The sequence below is a fragment of the Hyaloscypha bicolor genome (genome assembly GCF_002865645.1).
Source record: "Hyaloscypha bicolor E unplaced genomic scaffold K444scaffold_49, whole genome shotgun sequence".
In the NCBI taxonomy this organism is placed as follows: domain Eukaryota; kingdom Fungi; phylum Ascomycota; class Leotiomycetes; order Helotiales; family Hyaloscyphaceae; genus Hyaloscypha; species Hyaloscypha bicolor.
The window spans coordinates 492,564-515,682 of NW_020194551.1; the positions used below are offsets into that span (position 1 = coordinate 492,564).

Genomic DNA, 23,119 nt, shown 5'->3' on the forward strand with positions numbered 1-23,119 from the left:
TTAGAAATGTGATCTCGGCTTCTGAGGGGAGGGGTATATGGGAAAAGGAAACCAAAGTTTAAGAATGTGTTCTCGAGATGCGATTAACATTTCGAAATCTAATGCTGAAGTCACCCGAGACCATTGAGATAGCCCAATGTTCCTCAGTCTATGGTCGTATGTGGAAGCAGAATGCAGTATTCAAATCTATACTCCTGGGGCCTATGGCCACTTTTCCGTCAACTATTCTCAGTCTGCGGATCAAATTGTGGATCTATTCTGCTACTCTCGCACTTTATTGTTTTTGATTCCAGGCCCGCCTCGCAAACACTAAAATCGTGATAGCACTGGTAACGGGAAGAAGTGGGATGTGCTTCTTGACTAACCTGAAATGTAATCGAGGATGACCATACGCCTCGATGCCGGCACAAGCCGTCGCGGGAGTCTGGAGATGCGACAAATAATTTCCTGAGTTGCGACGTGGTTGGATTGACACGACTTAGCAGAGTGGCAATCGGTAATCGGCCATCCATCTGGGATCATTGCATGACACCAGAGATTGCAAGCGGATTGGGAGAGTCATGCTCAGATGACTGAGTAGGTGTGTTAAATTTAACGTGATGTATGACTATCATGACGTCTTTGGGCATCTACGTTCAGCCTCATTCGTCGACTCTGAAAGGTGCGCAAAATCGGGCGCTGAGATCTGCAGTACACTGGAATATGCCGTCATCGGAACAAAGCTGCAAATGACGGCTGCAGCCATTTGAAACTGCTTGCTTTCATCACGCGACGACAGAATCGTTTGATATAGGCCTATTATGCCAGATCTCCGATGTCAAAGCCCTATCGATTTGAGCACAAAATGTTGGATGTCTTCAGAGCTGTCCAAGTTTTACATCTAGCCTTCCGCATATAAGTATCACTGCCTCTTCAGCGCACCTCCACTTGCTTTCCTTGATTCAGTACCATTGAAAGATTGCAGCGCCGCTATTCCTAGGCTTCTTGCTGTTCTTGATCTCGGAATTTTTAAAATAAAATCTATCTTTCCGACATACCACTCAATTTACCTTCGAAATTATGGAATTGACTCGGCGGGGACGATACGGGCTTACGCCTCTCCTCTTTTTCAGCAATATGCTGATCTGGATCTCTGCCGTTATTGTGATGGGAATCCTTTCGTATTTCATTTCAGTCAACAACAACCAAGGCAGTCACATCATCTATGAGGAAGTTATTGTATGTTAACATCGATCGCGTTGCTACTTTACCGACCGTAACAGTACATCACTGACATTATCACGATAGTCCGTGCTTACAGTTGTATTCTTCCTTCTTGCGTTTTTCATCGGCGCCTACCCAGATCACCTGTTAATTTTCAACCTCGTTTTTTCATATCTTTGGATCGTGGCCGTTGCTTTCACCGCCGACGATTTCACACACTCGAATAGTGCGCTGGCGGAAACCGTGGAGGCATTTAGCTTCATTGCATTGTATGTAAAGCTAATCTTATATACGCCGAATCTGCTTACTAAACTTAGTTCAGCTTCTGCTTGTTATTCAACGTCATTCACGAATGGCATATTGGCTACGGTGATGTCCGTTCTACCTCGAGAGTTTGATGTTGCAAATTATAGCCAACCCTATAATATCTTCGATGGTGTATTCAGGAGTGTCAGATTGTTCAGCGATCAACGTCTTTTTGTTAATGTAAACTAAAATATAAATTGATACTGTAAGCATGCCTTTTGGCAACATTAGGGACTAGCAACGTTTTTTTATTGGAAGATATGACATCGAACACTATATCATCGGAGAATCTTGTGAAATGCCTAGCCTTGCTCAGTGATAATATTGAAGCGTGGTGAGACAACCTTGAGTGCACATTCTTTCCCGACCTTTCCTGCCTCAAATATGAATCGTTCTTCATGTCTCCGGTGGCAACTGTTGTAGCTTCAGAAGTGTACAAGCTTCTGCCCAGCGCAACTGCTGGTTTGAAAAATTCCTTCACAATATCTTGAGGACGTAGAATAGATCCCGAAAGTAAAATTGAGCCAGAAATCAGGTCTTCTCGAAAGCTTCAACTACCGCTCAAACACTTTTGAGGACCGCATTTGAGCCTCCAGGAGATATTTACTTGCATAGTAATGTTCGAGACGGGAGCAATTAATCTTAAACCAGATTCATTCCATAATATCATGGCTATGTCTTCCGGTGATGCATCATTCGTTGCTGTGACGCTACTTTGCAACCCATATGAACATCCTGAGACAACGGAATTAAAAATAATCGTTGGGACCGTGGGAAGAGCTCGTATATTACTACTAATAAATCCTAAGCAATTGAGCAAGGAGAAGCAGGCTTGGCAAAAATACCGTATCGATACGTATCGATACTTTCCCCATATTTTAATTATTATTTAATTATTCATATTTGCTATTATTTTATACGAATTAAAAATTAAAAATCTGTAAGCAGTACGAATGCTAATAATTTAGTTTAAATAAATATGTAAAATAATGAAATTTTTAATAAAAATATTAATATTTATTAAAATTGTGATTTCATGAGTTTTGCGATCCCGATAAGCTCATCGCTAATTTTTTAGCGTGCAATCCCTAAATTTTAGGCAGTTTATCGCTAAATTTATAGGCTAGCGGCCCCTAAATTTTCGGGAAAATTTAGCGATAAGGTATCGATACTAAAATTCTGGTATCGTTGCCAAGCCTGAGGAGAAGCAGAAGATATTATCATAGGACTCTATGACTCACGAGGATTCAATAGATTAACAGAAGACACTTGTTGGAGCACCTCTGTCCATCTTTCATTTAGTGGTTATAAAATAGCTTTAGACTCCAATAATCGTGATGTTCAAGATTCTGAAATACACCGTCTTGAGATTGTGTCTCGGTTCAGGATCGAGGGGAGTGGGTCGCTAATATTAATATTCTATCAACAATAACAGATAAAGCACTTGTCTAGCATAAAATCAAATCATAATGCTGCCACGAAGGCAAAAGTAACTCCATAGCGAGTAATACCCTAGGAGACAAATTCTCAGGAAGTTTTCGGTTAGCCTCTATCGACAATTGGCAAGAACTCCTTAACAAACCTAGTAATTCTATTGTTGTCAGGTGTCATGGCAATTGGCTGGCTAGGCTAGTAGTATCTGCGGTGTACGTGCGGCGTTTTGGACTTCGTGGTACGGCTATAGTAATGCCTAAACATGTGTGCTGACAATGTCGGGGGAAAAGACAAAATGGAAGCGGAAGGCGACGGCGAATAAACTCTAGCTCCTCCAAGAGGTCCGTTGATGTTGTGTTTCGAATGAGGAGAGTTTCTTGGAAGAATTCAGTAGGAACTGAAGCATCCGTGATCGAGCGATAGCGAGCCAGCAGAGGGATCTTAGAGCGCATATAAGACGGGGCATCCCACAAGCATTCTTCTGGTGCATTCCAAGAAAACGAGCCAGGGGAAGTCGGAACGAAAACGTTGAGACCCTTATTAAAGCATCTGTAAAGAATTAGGTTGGTAAATATAACGCATTAGGGTTCTCCTACCGAACTTCCTTGAGAGCAGATTGGCAAGATTCAGCCTGTACACATTGGCATTGAATCTGAACATATAATTTAAATACCCTTTCTTGGACAGCACCCCCTTTGAGCTTTTTGAAGAAGAATAGGATCCAGAGGTAAAACTGAAGGTTCAATTCTTTGTTGACACCGAAAAATGTTAAGCAATCCCACCCAGTGAGGTCACGACCCGCGACCTCTCCAGGAAGTGTTAGAAAAGGGTAACAAGCATCTAGTGCAAAGGACTCGCATGCTTTTTTGAGGGCAGGAAGAGGTAGGTCACTTAATCTGAGCTTCAATTTCCCTGAAGTTCCATCTCCTGTTGTATAAGGCACTCTAACGTCAGAGACCTTCTGTCTGATGGGTTCACTTATCTGCTTGTTGTATTCACACCAATGCGCCCACAGGAGCCCGACAACCCTATCCGGGCAATCCTTCGAAATCCTTTCGAAAATCGGAGATAGCTCTGTAGGGTTGCCCCGATCAACATGGCGTGGATATTCCTGCACTCCGATGACATCTCGTAGCCATTCTTTCCAAGAAGAGTGCCCAGGTCTCGGTGGGCGATAGTACGTTCAGATATTCTGGATGCAAAATCAAGCTGGGATCACCAGGGAACAGTTCTCGAACACCAAATGAATCGTCTGAACAGAAGAAAATTTCGCTGGACAGCCGGAATAACTGATCCTTTTTCTCGTTGAAGACATGTAATCGTCGATACAGCTTGCTATCATCCGTATAGTCTTTCGGATGCGTCCACCACAAAAAGCGGAGATGTGACAGCGAAGATTCAAGTCCGATATTGTGACCAGACTGGTATTTTTCAAAGATACGTCGACGTACTAGATTAAAAGGTGCGTCCTTAACTCTAAGCGCTGTAAACAGCAGTTTTCTCGCAGGACACGAAGCGGCATCAGCTGTAATGAGTGAAATATTGAGATCGGTTGGAACAGACAAATTACCCACAGTTGTGAAATAGACGTCCGCGTTCGAATTTGAGGTCCAGTTATGATAACCTCCTGGAAAAAGGGGAATTAACGGAAGCTCCTGTAGCCTTGCCCATTCAGTCGGATAATTGTCTCGACAAAACAAGAAGAACATGGCTACATGTGTATGCCATATGTCCTCGACGTTCGTTCGCATACAAGAAAGCAATTTCGACTTTACATCTCTCTCCACACGGTCGACCATTTCTTCAGGGGTCAAATCCTTGAGGCCAAGTGTCCGAAGCCTTTGTAGCTGTGCTTCGTAGTCCGGATGTAGATATTTCTCGTCGTCGGGAAGATCAAGAAATAGCGGATTGCTCTTTTCCTCGGGACTGTCCCTGAACATTTCTGGAAGATACCGCAAGTCGCTTATGAGGCGTACACGTCCGCTGCGGGACCGTAAGAATAGAGTTCCTTTCAAAGCACTCTCGATCTTCACACGTAGAGCGCTCCAAAACGTGCTGGATATGGAGTGATCGGGGAGGAACTCCATCCACTGATGCCGGAGGGGGAGACATGGATCATTGCTAAAGTGCTTCGCCGCAACTTGGAAGACCTCAGCAATTTTCCCAAGGAGGACAGCATTCCCTGCTGATTTCTCATCCACAGCCTCCCGATTGGCCGAGGTGGAGAAATCGGAATGGACCAGAAACTAGGAGAGTGTGAGCATCGGATCCGGAAATGGAACAATAGACTTACATGAAGTCCAACCCCAGTACTGTTAATTGGGAGGCGCGCAAAAACATCTGGCTGCCTCTCGATCAACGGCTTATGATCTGGCGTAAATGGGAAGGCAAGCTTGACTTCCGCATTGGGATTTTTCCTTTTCTTGCCTTCCGTCGGAATTTCATCAAACACTTGCCTGAAAATATGAAAATGCTTCACATCTGGTTCTGAATCTCCGTCTTCTCTCGTAAGGACTCCTCGCTCCTCCAACTCTTCATAGGACGTAGTTATGGTAGAAAATTGTGCTTCATGATCGACGATTGAGAGCTTTTTGATATGCCTTAGAAATAGTGGGGACCTCTCTGTATTTCTGGAGGGCTTCGGCTCGGATACGTTGTTCCTCTAAGAGGGTCAACGTTATTCGAGTGCATCCGTCACAGTGTCCAAAAAATAATTAAGGTAATTAATTATATTTAATTAAATCAAGTAAATAATTAAATATAATTTGATTATCGACTTTCAAAAAAAAAATTAATTAATAGAAAAATTATAATTAATTATAATTAATTATTTCTAATTATCACGTGAAACCTATATAAAAGTTTTATAAGTTCTCTTCTTTTATTTAAATAATATACGACTAAAGTATGAAGAGAGTAAATGTTAATTGATTTCCAAAGAAGAGGGAAGGAGAGCAAGGTAATATATATGTGAATTATTTACTCTGGATATTGTATGACTGTACCCACGTGATTAGAGAAGTCAAAACCCCTACTATAGTACTTATTTACAAAGATAAGTAAAGCGAGTAAAGGCGGGATACTAGCTATTAAGCCTATAATAGTAAGGCGATATCTAAATTAGGGTAAAACACGCTTTACTTTTGCGCCATAACGCTTATATTATCTTTATAGCCACGTGTAGTAACACGTGACCCGGTAATTAATTATATTTAATTAAATTAAGCAAATAATTAATTATAATTTGATTACTACGATTCTGACTTAATTTAATTTGATTACCGGCCAGTAATTATAATTAATTAAATTATTTGACACACTGAGATTCCGTCAGGAGGATTGTCTGATGCTTCGTATTCTGGCGTGAACATTTGCATATCGTTGTCCCCTTCACACACACGGAAAGAAAACGAATATTCTTTGGACTCGATGTGTGCTTTAGATGCCATCATAAAGACAGACTTGAACCCGATACCCTTTTCTCCAATGTCATTTTCTCCCTTGTTGCTCTGGTTGATGTCGCAGATTCGATTGACATCATCTCTAGTAAATCCGTCTTCGTTATATTCGAGAATCACTTTACCAGGGAGCAAGGCGAATTTGAGGTATGGTGTACAATTTTCACTTTCTGCATAGCCATATGTTGCATCGTCTGCGTTTTGGATCAATTCGAGAACGACACTGTCTACAGAAGTATAGATATCTCGGGAGACACCACAGAGCATGTTAGCCTCATCCTGAGACCTGGTTTATTGCTTGGGGTTTGCTCACATTGGAAGAACAGATCCTAGCCGCCCAGATGTTAAATTGACGAAATTTATGATTTGCTCCAGCTGAGGGTCGTGTTCGGGCTTCTCGTGCTGCAGTTCTTTGAGAATATCCAGTGGAATTGAACGTTGTTCTCGAAGAAAATCAATATGTGCGCGGGCCTCCGCTCGTTATTGAACTGTCACTCTTTCCCGTACGAGATTCGTTGCGCTAGACATGAAGACTGTATTCAAGGCAATGGTGATCGTATGGGGAGGGTTTTGTTTTTTTTTAGGGGAGGTTTTTCTTGACGAGTATACAGCAAAATGGAGTAGAGTGGAGTGAAGACAAATGGTGTGTGATAAAACAAGGCTGAGTGATGCCAAATAAATGAATATATGATCAAGGAACATGCAGACAATCGGCTACGAGTCTGTGAGCTGCTGGCAATGGCCAGCGATGCCTACCAGACGGTCCTGAAACTGGACAAAGGCTCCAGCGAGATACACGAAACGAGGAGATTTACAAAAGGGGAAGGTAACAAGAAGAAGGATCAATCATTGCGGGAGCAGTGGGCTGCGGACATCTGCCCCTGCCGAAAAAGTAGTGGCCGAGTGAATGTGGCTGACAAGTAAGCCGAACTGAAAATGAAACTAGCCTATGTGATCCTGCTTCCACGACTGAGATCTAAGAACTCGATTCGAGGATCTGAACTCAAGCTCACCCCGAGAGCGAAAAGCTGGTGCGTAGAAATCATATCAAAGGTATTCTTGTCTGCGTTTTAATTTAGCGAATGCGATCTTATCTCTTCGATATAATATATTTCACATCCGTGATGCTAGAGTAGCTAAGGACCACGGAGATAGCCCGATTCTCCTCAGTCTATGGTCGTATGTGACTGGAGTTGTCGTAATTGTACTTAAAAAGCAGCAAAATTCAAGATCCACGACTCGAGGATGGCGAATCGAGCACGTGGACCTGCAAAGGGCTGTTGTCGAAATATTGGCCGACAGGAGCCGCTCCGAAAAGCGCGGATCGGAGTTAGCGAAACCCGGAGCCGAGATAGTGAATCTAGGATCTAGGAAGGACAGTGTAGCTTAACAATACTGTATATACTCCGTAGCATCAGCCAGGCCTAACAATCGACACACAAATCCCGAAGCTCTCAGCCACACTCGCTCGCCAGCCGTTTCAAGGTATGTGCCCAGAGCACGAGCGAACGTCAGGCGGATTTGGTAGCCTAATTGGGTTAGTGCTTATGTGGGATCGCATTCCCTAATTGGGATTAGTGCTTCCGTACACCCAGCGGAACGCTAGATAAGATATATGGAGGCATGCGGAGCTTTGGAAAGGGGCATCGATTAGTTTATTGATTGGAATCAGTTCCTGGAATCAGTTACACTTGCACGTTTCACTCCATACCTTAGATTCCACCCACCCCCTTACCTTGACTACTTGCGTAGCGCCCTGCTACTATCCCCCCCCCGGTTCAAAGCTCCATCACGGTATTGGTAACACCACGCCTGCACGGGCCCTATCAAGGGTCGACAGCGAATAGCAGCTCTCGAAAGCACCTGATATTTCCTAATTCGGGGATATTAACGAAGTTTTGGGGTGGCGTTACTAATACCGTGAGGGAGCTTTGAACCGGGGGGGGGATAGTATTGTGCGCCTCACACTTCGGCTCGTGCCGCTTCGCTTACCAAGCGGCGCGATGTCCGATTTAGTAAGGAGCGCCTGAAGCGATACTGAATGCGGCTAGCCCAAACCTTATTTCAGCCTCATCTCGGCTTCCGAAGCTCTGAAGTCATTTGCTTAGTTACGTAATAAATCTAATTAATTATCTTTAATTATCTTTGATTATAATTAAGTATGATTTGATTAGCTTGATTTTTACTTGATTTGATTTGAGTAGGGGGGTCTAATCAACTCAAACCTAATCATTTGACACACTGGGCGAACGCTGATGGTGTTCATCCACCAAAAACATCGACGTCCCCTCTTTCGCGGAGAAATCTTTCTCTCCTCAGATTTTGCGGATGTCCATCAGATATACAGAATAGAAAATTTGACTTTTAGCCTTACTCCAACCAATCTTTACCGAGAGTAAACAACCGTAAAACAAGAAGTTACTCATCTTTGACGGGGTGTAGTAAGAGTGGCGGCAAACAATCCCCACCAAGATACGTACGCCACTGGTTATCTGCATCATTGTGTGCAAACCAATAACTTGATTGCGACCAAGGTCCCGGAACCCATCCATGAGTCGTATAAGATGATGAAATCCCATATCCGCCAGCCTTGTTACGCGGTGGACCACGGTCGATATTTTCAACAAATTGCTGGACTGTCCAATTGTTCGCAAACATGATTCGGTGGGGTATCGTCACTGCTTTCAAGCCATGCAGCAATGCAAGAGTCTCCAGCGTTGCTTCACTGGCAAGCCACTGACCGCTTTCACGTTGTGCCTCGCTGACAAGCTGGAGGAGACGACGCGAGGAGCGTGTAATGCTTACAAAGGAAGCTCGACGAGGAGTTGCTAGCCCGTCAGTAAAGCCATGAATCATCGTTTCGTAGATCCAGTCAGTTCCGATAGGGTCTATGTCTGGAAATAAACTGATAACATCGGCGTCTTCGTTAACGCCCCAATCTTTCTCCGAACGAGGAGGTGGCTTGGGGCCTTTAGGCATGAAGTTTGTCGTCACAATAGGTCCCCAGACACCCAAGTCGCCAATCTCATCGTCGACGGCCTTAGTGAAAGCATCGTAGGATCCATTATGCAGTTCCGGGATGTAAAAGCGACCGTTACGCTCCCAGAGGTTGCGCCGTGGTTGTAATTCAGCGAATGCAACGGCATTTTCCAGACTATCATAAATATGGCCAGTGAAACGTAGGTCCATTTCTAGCTGCCAAAAGTGGGTAAAGTGTGGAAATTGGTGCGAGAAGATCTGCAGTGCCTGGTACATCTGGTTTTGCGCACCATGCTCCTCGACTTCTGGGTACCACTTCTCAACCGTCCTTTCGTTCCACAACACGGCCATGTCTCGAAATTCTTCCGGGACGTATGCTTGGAGTGCCTGCTTATAAGCCACCTGATTTTCCTCGAGCTCTATTGTATTGTCCTTCACATTCACCAGAAGGAAGACTTCGTAGTGACCGGCCGAATGCAGAGCAGTTTCTGTGATTAAGGCTCGGAGCCAAGCCCGTCGGCCATCGGTGTATTCGTAGTTGTCCCATGTTCTGAGGACGACCGCTGTGCGTCCTCCTTTCTGCTTTGGTTGGATACTCGTCTGGGCGGGGGATGGTGGTTGGCGCCATAAATCGTGGTTACGTGCGCTGTTGGTACTTATCTCGTCGATGTAGAGATGTTGATTGCCTGCAGCACAACGTTTCTGGACGTAACCTGTTATGGTCAACTAGATAACAAACACGAGCCATAAATGCTCACCCCATTGCACTGTATTCCAGTCATAATCTTCCGTCGGCGACATGCGATACACATCAAGTCGCGATTCGGCCTTTAGGCAGACATCCGGATTTCCCAAAATCTTTGCATCGCCTACCGAAGGCGGCTGTGCCTCTTTGCTGTTATAATCATCATAGCGAAGATTTCCACGGTCTGAAGCATCCCATTCTGGCCATATACGACAGGCTTGATGGTGACTCTCCTTACTCAAGCTAGCAAGGTGGTCATACCTTCCATCGTAGAATCGATGAATGGTAAAGACGGAGATTAATAAAACACAAGGGATGCCAATGACCATCCTGTGAGAGATTAGCCTTCGGCGCATGGTCAAAAAATAAAAATGGACGGATGAAATTTCAGAATAGAAGATTTCAGATATGATAAAAGAGAGGTTTTCAATGTTCCTGTCTGAGTGCTCCTGTCTGAGTGCTTCTACTTTGGGTTAGTGGCCCCCAATCGACACCTAGTCGACAACCGGGGGGGCCGTTTTACTTTTCCCCCTCGCTGCCAGCCCGATTCTCTGTGTTGCTTTGCCTGCTGCCCCGGAGGTGACCATGGGTTTTAAAAATACTCGTGCGGTCAACAAAGGTCTAATTGGTGGTAAAAAGAAACAACCAACACTTTAAAGTTTTTGCGGCGTTACTTTCGGGGAAAAGTAAAACGACCCCCCGCCCGCGCCGCGGGTGTCGATTGGGTGTGCCGATGGCAGAATCTTTTTTTGGCTTAACACTCGGCATTTCCCGAGTTCATTACTAATATGAGGCACGTAATAGCAGGGTGATGCACAAGTAGTCAAGGTAAGTAAGCTGCAGAGTGACGCTTGCAAGTGTAACTGATTCCAAGAAGTGATTCCAATAAGAGACTAATCGATGCCCCTTTCCAGAGCTACGTGCGTCTCCCTATATATTCCCTAGTGCTTAGCCAAGCGCACGAAGCCCTTTACTTAATTAGGAAATATAATCCGGCGCGATCCGTGCGATTCTAATATAAGTAATGCCCAAAATAAGAAACCAAATCCACGACATCTAATATTTGTTTATACTCCGTCACGTGTACCTATTATATTAACCCCTTATTCTCAAGCGGCCTTACAAGTCTACGGATACGGGTCTGGGAATTATAGGGTATTTTAGTAACTAGCTTTCACTAAAAGAAAACTCTAGCTCTTTAAAAAATACTAGTATTCTTCTAATTATATTAAGAGAATAAACTATAGCCTTTTAATTACTATACTATTTACTTTTTATATTATTATATTTTGTAATTATTTAATAGAATTGAATTCAATTAATTGCCTTTTAATTTGTAATATTTAAAAAGTATTTTATAATTTATAAACCTATATTTATAAGCTTATTAGTAAATTACAAATTGCTTTATATATATTTCTTAGTATTCTTATAATATTAGTCTTATCTTAAGGCCTTTTTATTTATATTCTAGTATTATACTAGTAATAAATCTAAGAATATAATTTTTTAAACTTGTTTATTTATTTTATTTTAGTTGTTATTTGTGAATTAGCTAGTATTTTATTAATAAAAAAGCTTGGAAAAGTTAATTTAATTTTCTAGTTTATTTATAAATTCTTTCTTTTAATTTTTCTAGATTTTTCTAATATAAAAATAACTCTAAATTTGCAATTATTAGTTAAAGAAAAAATATTATAAAAAGGCTTTCTTTACTTAATTATAATATTATATTTAGCCTTTTCTTATACCTTTTTTCTTTTTCAAACTTTATTTAAGCTTCTTTTTCTAATATTATCTTTTACTTTTTTATTTATTAAAATAAGTTAATAAATTAGTATTTAATAAATTATTACCTCTTATTTAGCTAATACTTTTATAGTATTAATTTGTTTTTATTACTTTTAATATTTTAAAAATATTACTAAATTTTTAATATTAAGGCTAATAATTACTTAATATATAAATATTATTTTTTAAAAATAAGAAATATAATTTTATAAATTATAATTTCTTTTTTTATTTTATTTTTTTAATATTATTTAAGATTTTTTAAATATATATTATATATTTAAATTACTTTCTTAAAATTACTATTATAGCTCGGTAATTTTTAATTAATTTATTTATTTATTTAAAATAAAACTATATATGTTTTTTATATTAAAGTAATTATTTATAATATATAAATTCCATTAATAATCTAAAATATAAGTTAAGTAGTTTTAACTTATTTAATATAAATATAAAGTATTTTTAAAGATATAATTAATATTTTTTAATATTAAATAAGCTTATTTTCTTTTTATTTCTTATTAATTACTAATTACCTTTTTAGTTAATTTGGCTCTTATTCTCGGGAGAACTCGAATAATAATAATAATAATAATAATAATAATAATAATAATAATAATAATAATAAAGAGAAACAAGTATAAAGGTAAAGTATTTATAAAATAAATAATTTAAGAGTTTTAATATTTTCTATCCTCTAACCACTCCTTAGCAGGATCCAGCAGGCATCTCGTAGAATGAAATCTTCCCCCCCCTAGACTCAGCTCCAGCAGGCATCTCGTAGGATGAAAGCTCCGCCCCCCTAGACTCAGCTCCAGCAGGCATCTCGTAGGATGAAATCTTCCCCTCCCTAGCCTGACCGTGCACCTGACTTTCAGTAGCAGCACCACCCTGATGTGTTGCTCGTTTTTGGTGGCGCCATCGAGATATCAGGTAGCCAAGGCCAATTAATAATAGGCCGCCCAGCGCAGCTGCTATGCCGATCCCGGCTTTCGCACCATCATTGAGGTTGGCACCTTTATAAGCCTTTGCCGTTCCTGTCGCAACAACGAATTGGCTTGTTGTCCTCGACGGTATTGAAACCAGCGTTGTCGTTGACGTAATTGAGGAGGTTGTTGGCCAGGCTGGATCGGTGCTCGCTCTTGCGATAGCAATTCCTTCAGCGAAGATGAGATCTCCCGAGTTCGCCGTCGTAACTATTTTGCCCACTATAGTGCTGGTCCCAAAGAATAGACTTGAAATTGTCAGGGTGCTTTGAGAGGAGATAGTTGTCTGACAGGCGTAGATCTCATCCAGTGCACCAGTTTGGCGTGTGTTGACACATGTGTATGAGCTGTTGGCAACCACGGACACATTAGCCACGACTGATTTATATCTCTATAGTAAATGACGATGTGGTGATGAATCACTAACCTGGGGCAGCATGTCGCTACTGTTGATCCAACGACACCATCCGTCGTCGAGGGAACTACCGTGCAGGCATAGTCGTATCCAGATGGACATATTCCAGGTGAATAGAAGTATTCTGGTGCGCGGTTAAACCCAGGGGGCAAACAGAAATTTATATCTTGTTTGAGTGCGAGCCAACTTGCACCGGGATTTTGTGCGTAAAAAATACTAGTGCAGGTCGGTAAGGATGGTGTAAAGGTTGTAGTGAGCGGGCCAATGTTAGTACTAGTGATAGAAGACATTGGGCTGGTTGGCAGGCGATGTTGAGCTGGTCTGTCTTGTTTTCCCCCTTGACAGTGGCGACAGAATAATGGAGGAAGGCCAAGTCTTACCTTCGTCTGGCGAGACATTGCAGGTCTAGCAAGGGGCCTTGGCTCAGGGCGAAACGAAATAGATGACTAATAAGTACAAGCAAAAGTAGCCTACACGGCCTGAGCCAGGCTCCCTTGCTAGCGCCTGGCAATGTCTTGCCAGACGAAGGCACAAAAAAAAACAGGAGAGTCCAGCTTAGCAAGGTTATTGGGGGTTCCGGGAAAATGTAAAACAACCCGGGGGGCGATTAGGGGTGTCGATTGGGGGCCAGACCAGCCACTAACCCAAAGTCGAGGCACTCGAACAGAAATACCGAAACCCTGGCTTTTTCTTTAATTTAATTAATTTTTATAATAAATTCATATAATTCAATACTTGTTTTATTTCCTTATAACGCTACTTAAGGGCTATTTAAATATAAACTTTTTATAAAATTTGAATTAATAATAGCTTTTTAAATTAAAGAAGTTAAAATTTTTATATTATATAGCTTAAAGATAAGTTTTAGAAAGCTTATAAATATAGTAAATAAGTTTCTAAAACAAGATATAAGAGCCTTATAAGCCTGTAATTTATAGAACTTTATAAGGCTTAAAAACTAGAACATAATTAATTAGTATATAAATTTTCTTAAAATAAAATACTATTTTAAGAAATCTTTTTATTATAAATTAAAAAACATATAATTATAATATTAGAATTATTATATATTAGCCTATTTCTTTATTTAGTAAGATATAATTTATATTAGTATAAAAGTCTAGCTAAAAGGTAATAAATAACTAATATATTTATAAATAAAACTATATTTTTATAATCTAAACTAGGCTTTTTATTAATATAAATTATATTTTATTAAATAAAGAGATATTTATTTATATCTTTTATTAGTTTTTATTAGTAATTTATAAAAGTAACTAGGCTATTATAATAATAGAATTAATATAATAATTAAAGGTTTAAAGTTTAAAGAATCTTATATATTAGAAAATACTAAACTATAAAATAAAATAAGAAAAATATCTTGACTTTTAATATTATTCTATTTAAGTAATTCCGGCTTAGCTTTATTTTATATCTGTTTCTAATATCCTGTTTTTAGTAGATTATATTTTTATACTAGCTATTATATTACTTCTTTCTAAAAAGAAATCTAAATATCCTTATTTAGAGAATTATTTAGCTATAATATAAAAAAGGAAAGAGGAAATAATAGCTATTAACCTTATTTTATCTAATCTCGAAAACTTATTTATAATTAAAATATAGTTTTAACTTTACTAAAATAACCTAGTTTCTAGTATATTCTAGCTAGTTCTTATTATTTATTACTTATATTATATTTATACCTATATTAATAATATAATCTAGAAGTATTATATAGACTATAAATAATATTAGAACTATTATTATCGGGCGGTCTTTAAATAGAAATAGTAGATTAAGTTTATTTATTAAAATAGGTTTTAATATAATAGTTTACTTATTTTTTCTTAGTTAAAATAGTAATATTTAATTTAATTAAACTACTTCTAAGCTATTTAATTAACTTTTAGGTCTTCTCGAATTTAATATATATTTCTTTAAATCATTTATTTATTTTAGTAATTTATATATTAAAGCTAGCTATTTTAGCTATTTTATTATTATATTTCCGGGTTTTAAGCTTTATAATTCTGGTTTTATAGAAATTTCTAAAAAGTTTTCCGATTTTCTAAATAGTATTATATATTAATTTATTAATATTTGTAAAGTATTAGTTCTTTACTTTAGCTTTTAGAATTATTTACTAGTTCTTGGTTTTAGACTAATACTTTATATAATAACTATTATTTAGTATTATATATTTTTTAGTTATAATAAATATTTTAATATTAGTTTAGCTATTTTTATTATAATTAGAATCTCTTTTATTATTAGAATTCTTTTTATTTTTAGTCTTTTTATTATTAGAATTTTTATTATAATCTAATACTTTATATATATTTTTTTTTATTAATTTTTTTAGTATTTAACTTAATAAGATTAATAAGATATATTTTATTAATATTATTTATTCTATTTATTAAACTATTAGATTTATTATTACTAGTAATTAAATCCTCTATTTTATTATTTTTAAACTACTTTATTAAGATATTTTCTATAATAATTTCAGATGTATTCTTAAAAGTAATATAAACTATATTCTATATATTAATTTATTTTTAGATAAGAGAATTACTATTTTTGTTTATAAAAGTAGTTTGGCTAGTAATTATATTAATAATAGTTATAGCTATTAAACTTGAGATACTATTACTATTATTTAAATTATCTAGAATCTAGTAAATAGCCTTATTTAATTCGGCTATAAATAATATATTACCGGAATTTCTTATTTGTTTTATCTTTATTAATAGTTCTATTAAGGTAGTAATTATTACGAACCTATAAAAAGAGCTTATAAATAGAGTACTTATAAGAAGAATCGTTTATTTAGAATTCTAAAGTAAGAAAAAAAAAGTTTCTTAAAGAGAGAACCGAGCTTAAGTATAGAGTATATATATATAGCTTAGTAAGCTATATTAGTTCTAATTAGATATAGAGTATATAACGAGAACTATTATAATAATAATAATATAAATAGTTAAAGTTATAAAGATTAAAGTAATTAGAAAGATTTCTTTTAATTTTTAATAATATTTTAAATTAATATAAATAAGTATTTATTTTTAGTTTAATTTTAAAAATTTAGTTTTTTATATAATTTGCCTAAATAATAAAATATAATCTAATATAGTAAAGAAAAATATTTTATCTAGATTTCTAGAAAAGAAAATAGATACTAATATAATAAAATAAAGGAAATATATTAGAATTTAGATAAAATCCGAGAAATAATTAGGTTTTAGGTTTTTTTCTTCTTCTAGTTATAAAAGCCTTATTATAGAAGTTTATTATTATCTAAATAATTTTTTATTAACTTATCTTCTTTAGTATACTAAATTTATTTAGTTAATTAAATAAAAGATTCTATTTTATTAGAATTCTATATATAGAATTTATATAGTTTAAATACTAAATTCTTAAAATTTAATATAAAATACTATTTATTATTTATATTTTATTTCTTCTATTTAACTTTATAATAAAGCTTATTATAAAATATCTTAAAAAAGAAAATTTTATTAATTTCCTATTCGAGTTTATTATTAATTTTAATAAAACCAAGTTTTTTATTAGTTTAATTAAATAATAAATTAGTAAAATTCTTATAAAGTCTATTTATATAAAAGATTAGCTGGATTCTATATAATAGAAAAAAGTCTAATTAGTATAAATAATATCACGATTTCCAGATGCCCGGTATCTGAGATGCCTCGCCAGATACCAGATGCCTTCTAGGCACATGTAATATGGCCGCCTCGCTAGGGAAGTATACTGGGAATATACTAGAGATATTTAGAAGGCTAAGCCCCTTTGGGACTAGCGTACTATAGGGTATATATACTTCCTTACAGCCTCCTATATTCTAGTTTTTCCTTCCTTAGCTTTGAATTATCTTTGTAAGAGACCTTCTACTTTACTTTCCAAGCCCTAAATACTATACCCGTAATAGTATTTAAAGCTTACTTCCTTTAATCCTATAAGGGATTTCAAATAAACTAATTTAGAACTATTAGTAATATAGGTACTACTAAGACGACGGAACCTCAGAAATAAGAGTAATAGACTCCAGAATAATAAAAGCGAAAAACTTTAGAACCCTTAGAGGAATCAAATATTTATATCTTTATAAATATATACTAGTAGTATATTAGAAACCTTTCCGAAAACCCGAAAATCGAAGAACCTCGAATAAAGGCTACTTTTTAACCAAGTTCTAGAGTAATAGGTATATATAGGCTAGTAGCCTAACTATTACCTTTAAGCCCTATCCTATAACCTTATAGGCCCTATATATATGCCAGTAATAAGACTACTAGAGAGGATATAGTAGAGGAAAAGTATAATAGGTCGATTTTCCAGAATACTATATAACCAGAAATTATATTAACTTCTACTAAGGCTTTTAGTAAAGTTTCTACTAGTTTAGGTCATTTTATTAGCGGCCTTTTCCGAACCGAATGTCCTATTAGTATTTCTAGAGAATTTATAGACGAATCTATAGAAATAGAATCCTCTACTTTTATTATAAAGCTCTTAGAGACTAATAACTATATTACTACCAAAGAATTATATAAATAGGCTAAGGAATCCGATACCTTACTTTCAGATATTAATATTATTATAAAAAGCTATTAGAAAAATATTTAAAAAGTTATTTTTTATAAAAATACCTATAGTTATAATAAAGCTATTCTCGAGAATACTAAACTCTATAATACTAAGCTCGAGGATAAAGTTAAATACTATATAGCTATAGTAGATTGGTTTATAATAGCTCTAGCTATTTCCGCTCTAGCTACTTTAAATTCTTTTTAAAAGAATTCCGAATTATCTTTTACTTATTCTTATTTAGGATCTTCTATATCTTATATTCTCTTTAAAGGTATTAGAGTTACTAAGCTCCCAGATCTAACTTTCTTTACTAGAGATTATACTGTTTTTAATAACTAGCTAGTTTAAATTAAGAATAAGCTATAAGAAAATACTAATTTATATTTTTTAGAAAATCTTAAGATTATCTATATTTCTAGTAAACTTACCGGTAATACTCTTGCCCTAACTAACCCTTATATAAATAAAGATAGTCTAAATTAGTACTATTAGCTCTTAAAATTCTATTTTTACCTAAAGAAGTTATTTTCTAATTCTAATAAAATATAAAATACTTATTATAACTTTAATAAGCTTCAAATATATTCTAGTTAAGTATTTCAGGAATTCTATATTCTCTTTTTATAACTATTTATAAAAGGCAGTATTAGTCTTTAAGATATTAAATATAAACTAAATAAGAAGATTTTACTAAAGCTTTAGAAGTTAGTATATATATACTATAATAATTCTTTTATTAATACTACTTATTTTACTTAGTACTATACTACTAATAATTAGTAGATTAAAGCTATATATAAGAAGACTAAGAAGTATAAAAAGGCAGAAGCAGTTCTAGCTAAATTCACTTCTGGTATTATATTTCTATATATTTCTAAGAAGTATACTTCTAAGAAGAAGCCTAAAGAGCCTATATTAACTACTTTTATTAAGTATATATTTCCTTATAAGTACAAGTAATATCCTATAAAGACCGAGAATCTCTTAACTATTAAGTACTTTAACTATAATAAGTTCGGCTATTATATTAGATACTATTTACTTCTATATAATAAGGAAATTAAAGTAGCTCTTTCTAGAATTAAGCCAGGCTTAGTTTCTATTTCACCGGAATATACTATTTCAATAGAATATTTAGAGAATTCAAGCTCTAATTCTGGTATAAAACCGGAAAACAAGTACCTCTAAAGAAAGTCTCTACTTTAGGGACTTATAATATAAATTTAATAGAAATTAATTTGACTTGTCTAATAGAAGAAAATACTCTTATAATATCCTATATTATTAGTATAAATGAATTAGAAATTAAGTCTTCTTCCCTTATTAATATTAGAGCTAATAATTATACTTTTATTAATATAAAGCTTACTTAGCTTATAGAGTAATTCTTAGAAATAGAACTATAACCCCTTCCCTTATCCTATACTATATGCGGTTTTAACGGAAAGCTAGCTAAATCCGCTAGAAAATATATAGAAGTCTTATTTCTAATTAATAGATAAAGCATTAATATATCTATAATTATTCTAAACCTTAGAGATTATAATATTATTTTTAATAGAAAATAGGTAGTATATATTAATATTCTAATTAACTATAGAAGATATAGACTTATATAGCCAAAAAAACAAGCCTAAATCTATATAATTCGGTTATATTATTAGTACTTTATAGTAATAGCTAGAGAAGCAATTTAATAAGAAGTATTAAAAGAATACTAATTAATAAGATTTTATTATAAGCTATTTCTGGAAATCTTTTATTCTAAAGTAGTCTTCTTTCTTTTGGACAGATTAGAGGGAATTATATAAAACTATAGAAAAAAAGCTTTTATAGTCTAATTAAGATATAATACCCAAGTAAAAGCTAAAGAAGCAGAAAGAGATCCTTAATAAAAAGCGAATATTAGATCTAGCTATTCTTACCTCTATAATATTTAATTATATAGCTAAAAGAGAAGATAATATTATTAGTTGAATCTCTATCTATAGGATTAATAAGAAGCTTAAAGCTCGGAAAAAAGAAGCTATTTCTGGTCTAGAGAATTAATAACTAGAAGAAATAAAGCTTTAGTAGCTATAGAGAATATTATTTCCAGAATTCAAGAAATATATCTCTATTTTCTCTAAAAAGAAATCTAATACCTTTCTTTTCTATAGATTATATAATTATAAGATTTAGATTAAAGACCTAAAGAAAACTAAAAGTATTAGATATTAATCCCTCTAGTAGTAGTTTACTTAAAAGCTTTTAGAAATCAAGTATTTCTTAAAAGATAATCTGGCTAAAGGCTTTATTAAAGCTAGTTAGGTTCCCTTTACTTTACTAGTTCTTTTTATAAAGAAAGCAAATAGAGGTTTATACTTCTATATTAATTTCTGCTATCTAAATAATATTATTTAAAAGAATTAATATTCTTTTTTACTTATTAATAAAACTTTAAGTTAATTATCTAAAGTCAAAATCTATACCAAATTAGATATCTGCCAAGCTTTCTATTATATAGCTATAGATCCGGACTTTTAGAAGCTAATAATATTCTATATCTGCTATAGAGTATATAAATATAATATCTTCTAGAAAGGCCTTATAAATAGCCCGGCTATATATTAATATTATATAAATAATATATTCTTTAAGTATTTAGATAACTTTTATATAGTATATCTTAATAATATTTTCATTTACTTAGAAGATCTAATAGAGTATAAATAGTATATATAAAAAGTACTAGATCGCTTATATCTTACTAGCCTTTAAGTAAATATTAAGAAATCGGAATTTAAAGTTATATATATAAAATATTTAAGCTTTATTATCTCTATATCTGGTATTAAAGTAGATTCTAATAAAGTTAAAGTAATATATAACTAGTAATTCCTAAAGACAGTTAAGGATATATAGTTCTTTCTCGGCTTCTATAACTTTTATAAATGTTTTATTAGAGAGTATAGACGAATTACTAGATCTTTTATCTTATTTATAAAAAAGGGTATTTCCTTTAAGTAATTCGAGTAATATTAAGAGGCTTTTACTTACCTAAAGAAAGCTATAATTTCTATTTCAGTTCTATAATACTATAATTCAGATCTATCTATAATAATAGAAATAAATATATCTAAAAAAGTAGTTACTAGCCTACTCTCTTAATAAGATCCGGAAATAGGCCTTTAGTATCCTATAGCTTATTTTTCTAAAACTATATTTCCGGTAGAGTTTAATTATAATATATATAATAAAGAGATATTTACTATAGTATAAATACTAGAGAAATAAAGAACTAAGCTAGAGGGCCTTTAGGATATTTCTTTTAAGGTCTATTCTAATTATTATACCTTAGAGTACTTTATAACTACTAAAAAGCTCTCTTTCTAATAAGCTAGATAAGCTAAGCTTTTATTCTACTATTACTTTAAGCTTATATATTATTCTGGAAAATTAAATAAATAAATAAATATTTTATTACGAAAATAAGACAAAGTAGATACTTAGGGCCAGATTAAAAAAAAGCTATAAATTTAAATATTTCTCTCTAAAAATAAGATTTATCCGGAAATTATTTATAACTTATAGCTTATAGTAATATTCTATAAAATCGGCTTATTTAATCCGGAATTCAGTCCTAAAAACCAAGCCTATACTAAAGACTTCCTAAAAGAAAATATCTCTATTAAAGATATAATTTCCCTAAAATAAAATATTCTTTTAGAAGCTTTACTAGTAGACTTTACTATAGTAGCCCTTATAGAAGTACTATTAGAAGCTTCTATCGAGTATAGTAGTTTATAATTTATAGATAAGATCCTATAGAATAATTATATATTACCTAATTTAGAGAAGCTATATATAATAGCCCAAGCCAAAAGTAATATCTAGATACTATAAGACGGCTTCCTCTTATACTATAGAAAACTCTATATTACAGAGAATAAAATAACTTCCGGATTACTTTTATAGACTACTCTAATTCATAAAGTATATAATAAACCCCTTTCTGGATATTCTGGATATATAAAGCTTTATTAGCTACTAAAGAAGTAATATTACTAGTTATTTATAGGCAAGAATATTAATTAATATTATAGTAATTACTATACTTATAGGAGATTATATATCCAGAAATAAGAAGCCTAATTTGCTTTATTTTCTTTTAGTTCCTAATTGCCTCTAGTAATATATTACTATAGACTTTAAGAGCTGCCTAGAAAGCAAATTAGGCTATAATATAGTTACTATATTTATAGATTATTTATTTAAGTACCTAATTACAATTCTTATATAGGATATAATTATAGCTAAATAGCTAATACTTCTATTTTTATTATATATAATATACTAAATAGGTATTCCAGAAATAATTATATTAGATTAGGAACTCTAATTTATATTCGATTTTTAAAGCGAATTCTATACGAGAATCGGTATAAAGCTTAAGCTTTCTATAGCTAATTACTTCTAAATAGATAGATAAATAGAGATTATTAATTAGTACTTTAATTAGAGATTACATCTATATATTAATTATTATTAGAATAACTGAAATAAATAGATTACTATAATTAATTACTAATAAGCCTTCCTTTAGTATAAAACTATTAGCTAGTCTCTATTTATAACTAAAAAGGGCTATAAATCTTATATCTCTCTGAACTAGAACTCTCCTATTAAAGCTAGCTTACCTAAAGAGAAACTAAATAGAGATAAAGCTAAAGTATTAGTAAATCGATTATATAAATTATAGTAACTTACTTAAAGTTATATAAAGTAAATACAGGAATAATATATAGTATAAGCTAATAAATACTGCCGTTCTATTAATTTTAAAGTCGGAGATAAAATATAGGTTATTATAAAGTACTAGAAATTCAATTATCCGAGCCAGAAGCTAGGAAATTAAATAAAAGGCCCGTTTGAGATTCTAAAATAGTATAGCTACTTATTTCTCCTGAAACTACCAGAAACTATAAAGATATATTTAGTTTTTTATATAGAGAAGCTATAAAAAGATCTCTAGAATCCTCTGCCAGATTAAGCAAATCCGGAACCGCCCCTATTAATACTAGAGAATAGTAAATAAAAGTATAGTATTAAACGGATTATTGCAGTTAAGCTAATAAAAAATAGACTAAAGTATAGAATTCAGTAGGTTAGTTGAAATAAAGATCTAGTATAATAT

The 23,119-nt window shown here is 34.0% G+C and overlaps 5 protein-coding genes across 5 annotated transcripts; 2 read left to right on the plus strand and 3 right to left on the minus strand.

Moving 5' to 3' along the window:
* The first annotated feature begins 906 nt into the window (after positions 1-906).
* K444DRAFT_556084 (uncharacterized protein) lies at positions 907-1,669 on the plus strand. Its single transcript, XM_024876732.1, has 3 exons — positions 907-1,218; positions 1,288-1,472; positions 1,526-1,669. Exons 1-3 carry the CDS (start codon positions 1,060-1,062, stop codon positions 1,599-1,601), a joined length of 420 nt encoding a protein of 139 aa, XP_024740742.1. The 5' UTR covers positions 907-1,059; the 3' UTR covers positions 1,602-1,669.
* Positions 1,670-2,111: 442 nt separating this feature from the next.
* K444DRAFT_497728 (uncharacterized protein) lies at positions 2,112-2,321 on the plus strand (the record flags this gene model as incomplete). Its single annotated transcript, XM_024873306.1, has 1 exon — positions 2,112-2,321. A coding segment is annotated over one exon (210 nt), but the record flags the coding sequence as incomplete, so codon positions are not given.
* Positions 2,322-3,116: 795 nt separating this feature from the next.
* Positions 3,117-6,668, minus strand: K444DRAFT_715137 (uncharacterized protein; the record flags this gene model as incomplete). Its single annotated transcript, XM_024888345.1, has 7 exons — positions 3,117-3,492; positions 3,540-3,574; positions 3,617-4,083; positions 4,163-4,364; positions 4,395-5,189; positions 5,237-5,605; positions 6,342-6,668. 7 exons carry the CDS (start codon positions 6,666-6,668, stop codon positions 3,117-3,119), a joined length of 2,571 nt encoding a protein of 856 aa, XP_024740744.1.
* A 1,906-nt stretch (positions 6,669-8,574) lies between these two features.
* On the minus strand, positions 8,575-10,704 carry K444DRAFT_584218 (uncharacterized protein). The gene is made up of 2 exons (XM_024877855.1): positions 10,139-10,704; positions 8,575-10,093 (listed from the first exon to the last, which is right to left on the minus strand). Exons 1-2 carry the CDS (start codon positions 10,479-10,481, stop codon positions 8,820-8,822), a joined length of 1,617 nt encoding a protein of 538 aa, XP_024740745.1. The 5' UTR covers positions 10,482-10,704; the 3' UTR covers positions 8,575-8,819.
* A 1,910-nt stretch (positions 10,705-12,614) lies between these two features.
* On the minus strand, positions 12,615-13,716 carry K444DRAFT_660933 (uncharacterized protein). The gene is made up of 2 exons (XM_024886516.1): positions 13,333-13,716; positions 12,615-13,252 (listed from the first exon to the last, which is right to left on the minus strand). The coding sequence occupies exons 1-2, from the start codon at positions 13,608-13,610 to the stop codon at positions 12,628-12,630; spliced, it is 903 nt and encodes a 300-aa protein (XP_024740746.1). The 5' UTR covers positions 13,611-13,716; the 3' UTR covers positions 12,615-12,627.
* Positions 13,717-23,119: the final 9,403 nt, after the last annotated feature.

Excerpts from the sequence above, each read along its gene's own strand:
- K444DRAFT_556084 (XM_024876732.1), top strand. The coding sequence starts at position 1,060 with ATGGAATTGACTCGGCGGGGACGATACGGGCTTACGCCTCTCCTCTTT. Across the intron at positions 1,219-1,287 it reads TCATCTATGAGGAAGTTATT|TCCGTGCTTACAGTTGTATT; the intron begins GTATGTTAACAT and ends TTATCACGATAG. Across the intron at positions 1,473-1,525 it reads GCATTTAGCTTCATTGCATT|CTTCTGCTTGTTATTCAACG; the intron begins GTATGTAAAGCT and ends AACTTAGTTCAG.
- K444DRAFT_584218 (XM_024877855.1), bottom strand. The coding sequence starts at position 10,481 with ATGCGCCGAAGGCTAATCTCTCACAGGATGGTCATTGGCATCCCTTGT. Across the intron at positions 10,094-10,138 it reads CTGGAATACAGTGCAATGGG|GTTACGTCCAGAAACGTTGT; the intron begins GTGAGCATTTAT and ends TGACCATAACAG.
- K444DRAFT_660933 (XM_024886516.1), bottom strand. The coding sequence starts at position 13,610 with ATGTCTTCTATCACTAGTACTAACATTGGCCCGCTCACTACAACCTTT. Across the intron at positions 13,253-13,332 it reads GTAGCGACATGCTGCCCCAG|CTCATACACATGTGTCAACA; the intron begins GTTAGTGATTCA and ends GGTTGCCAACAG.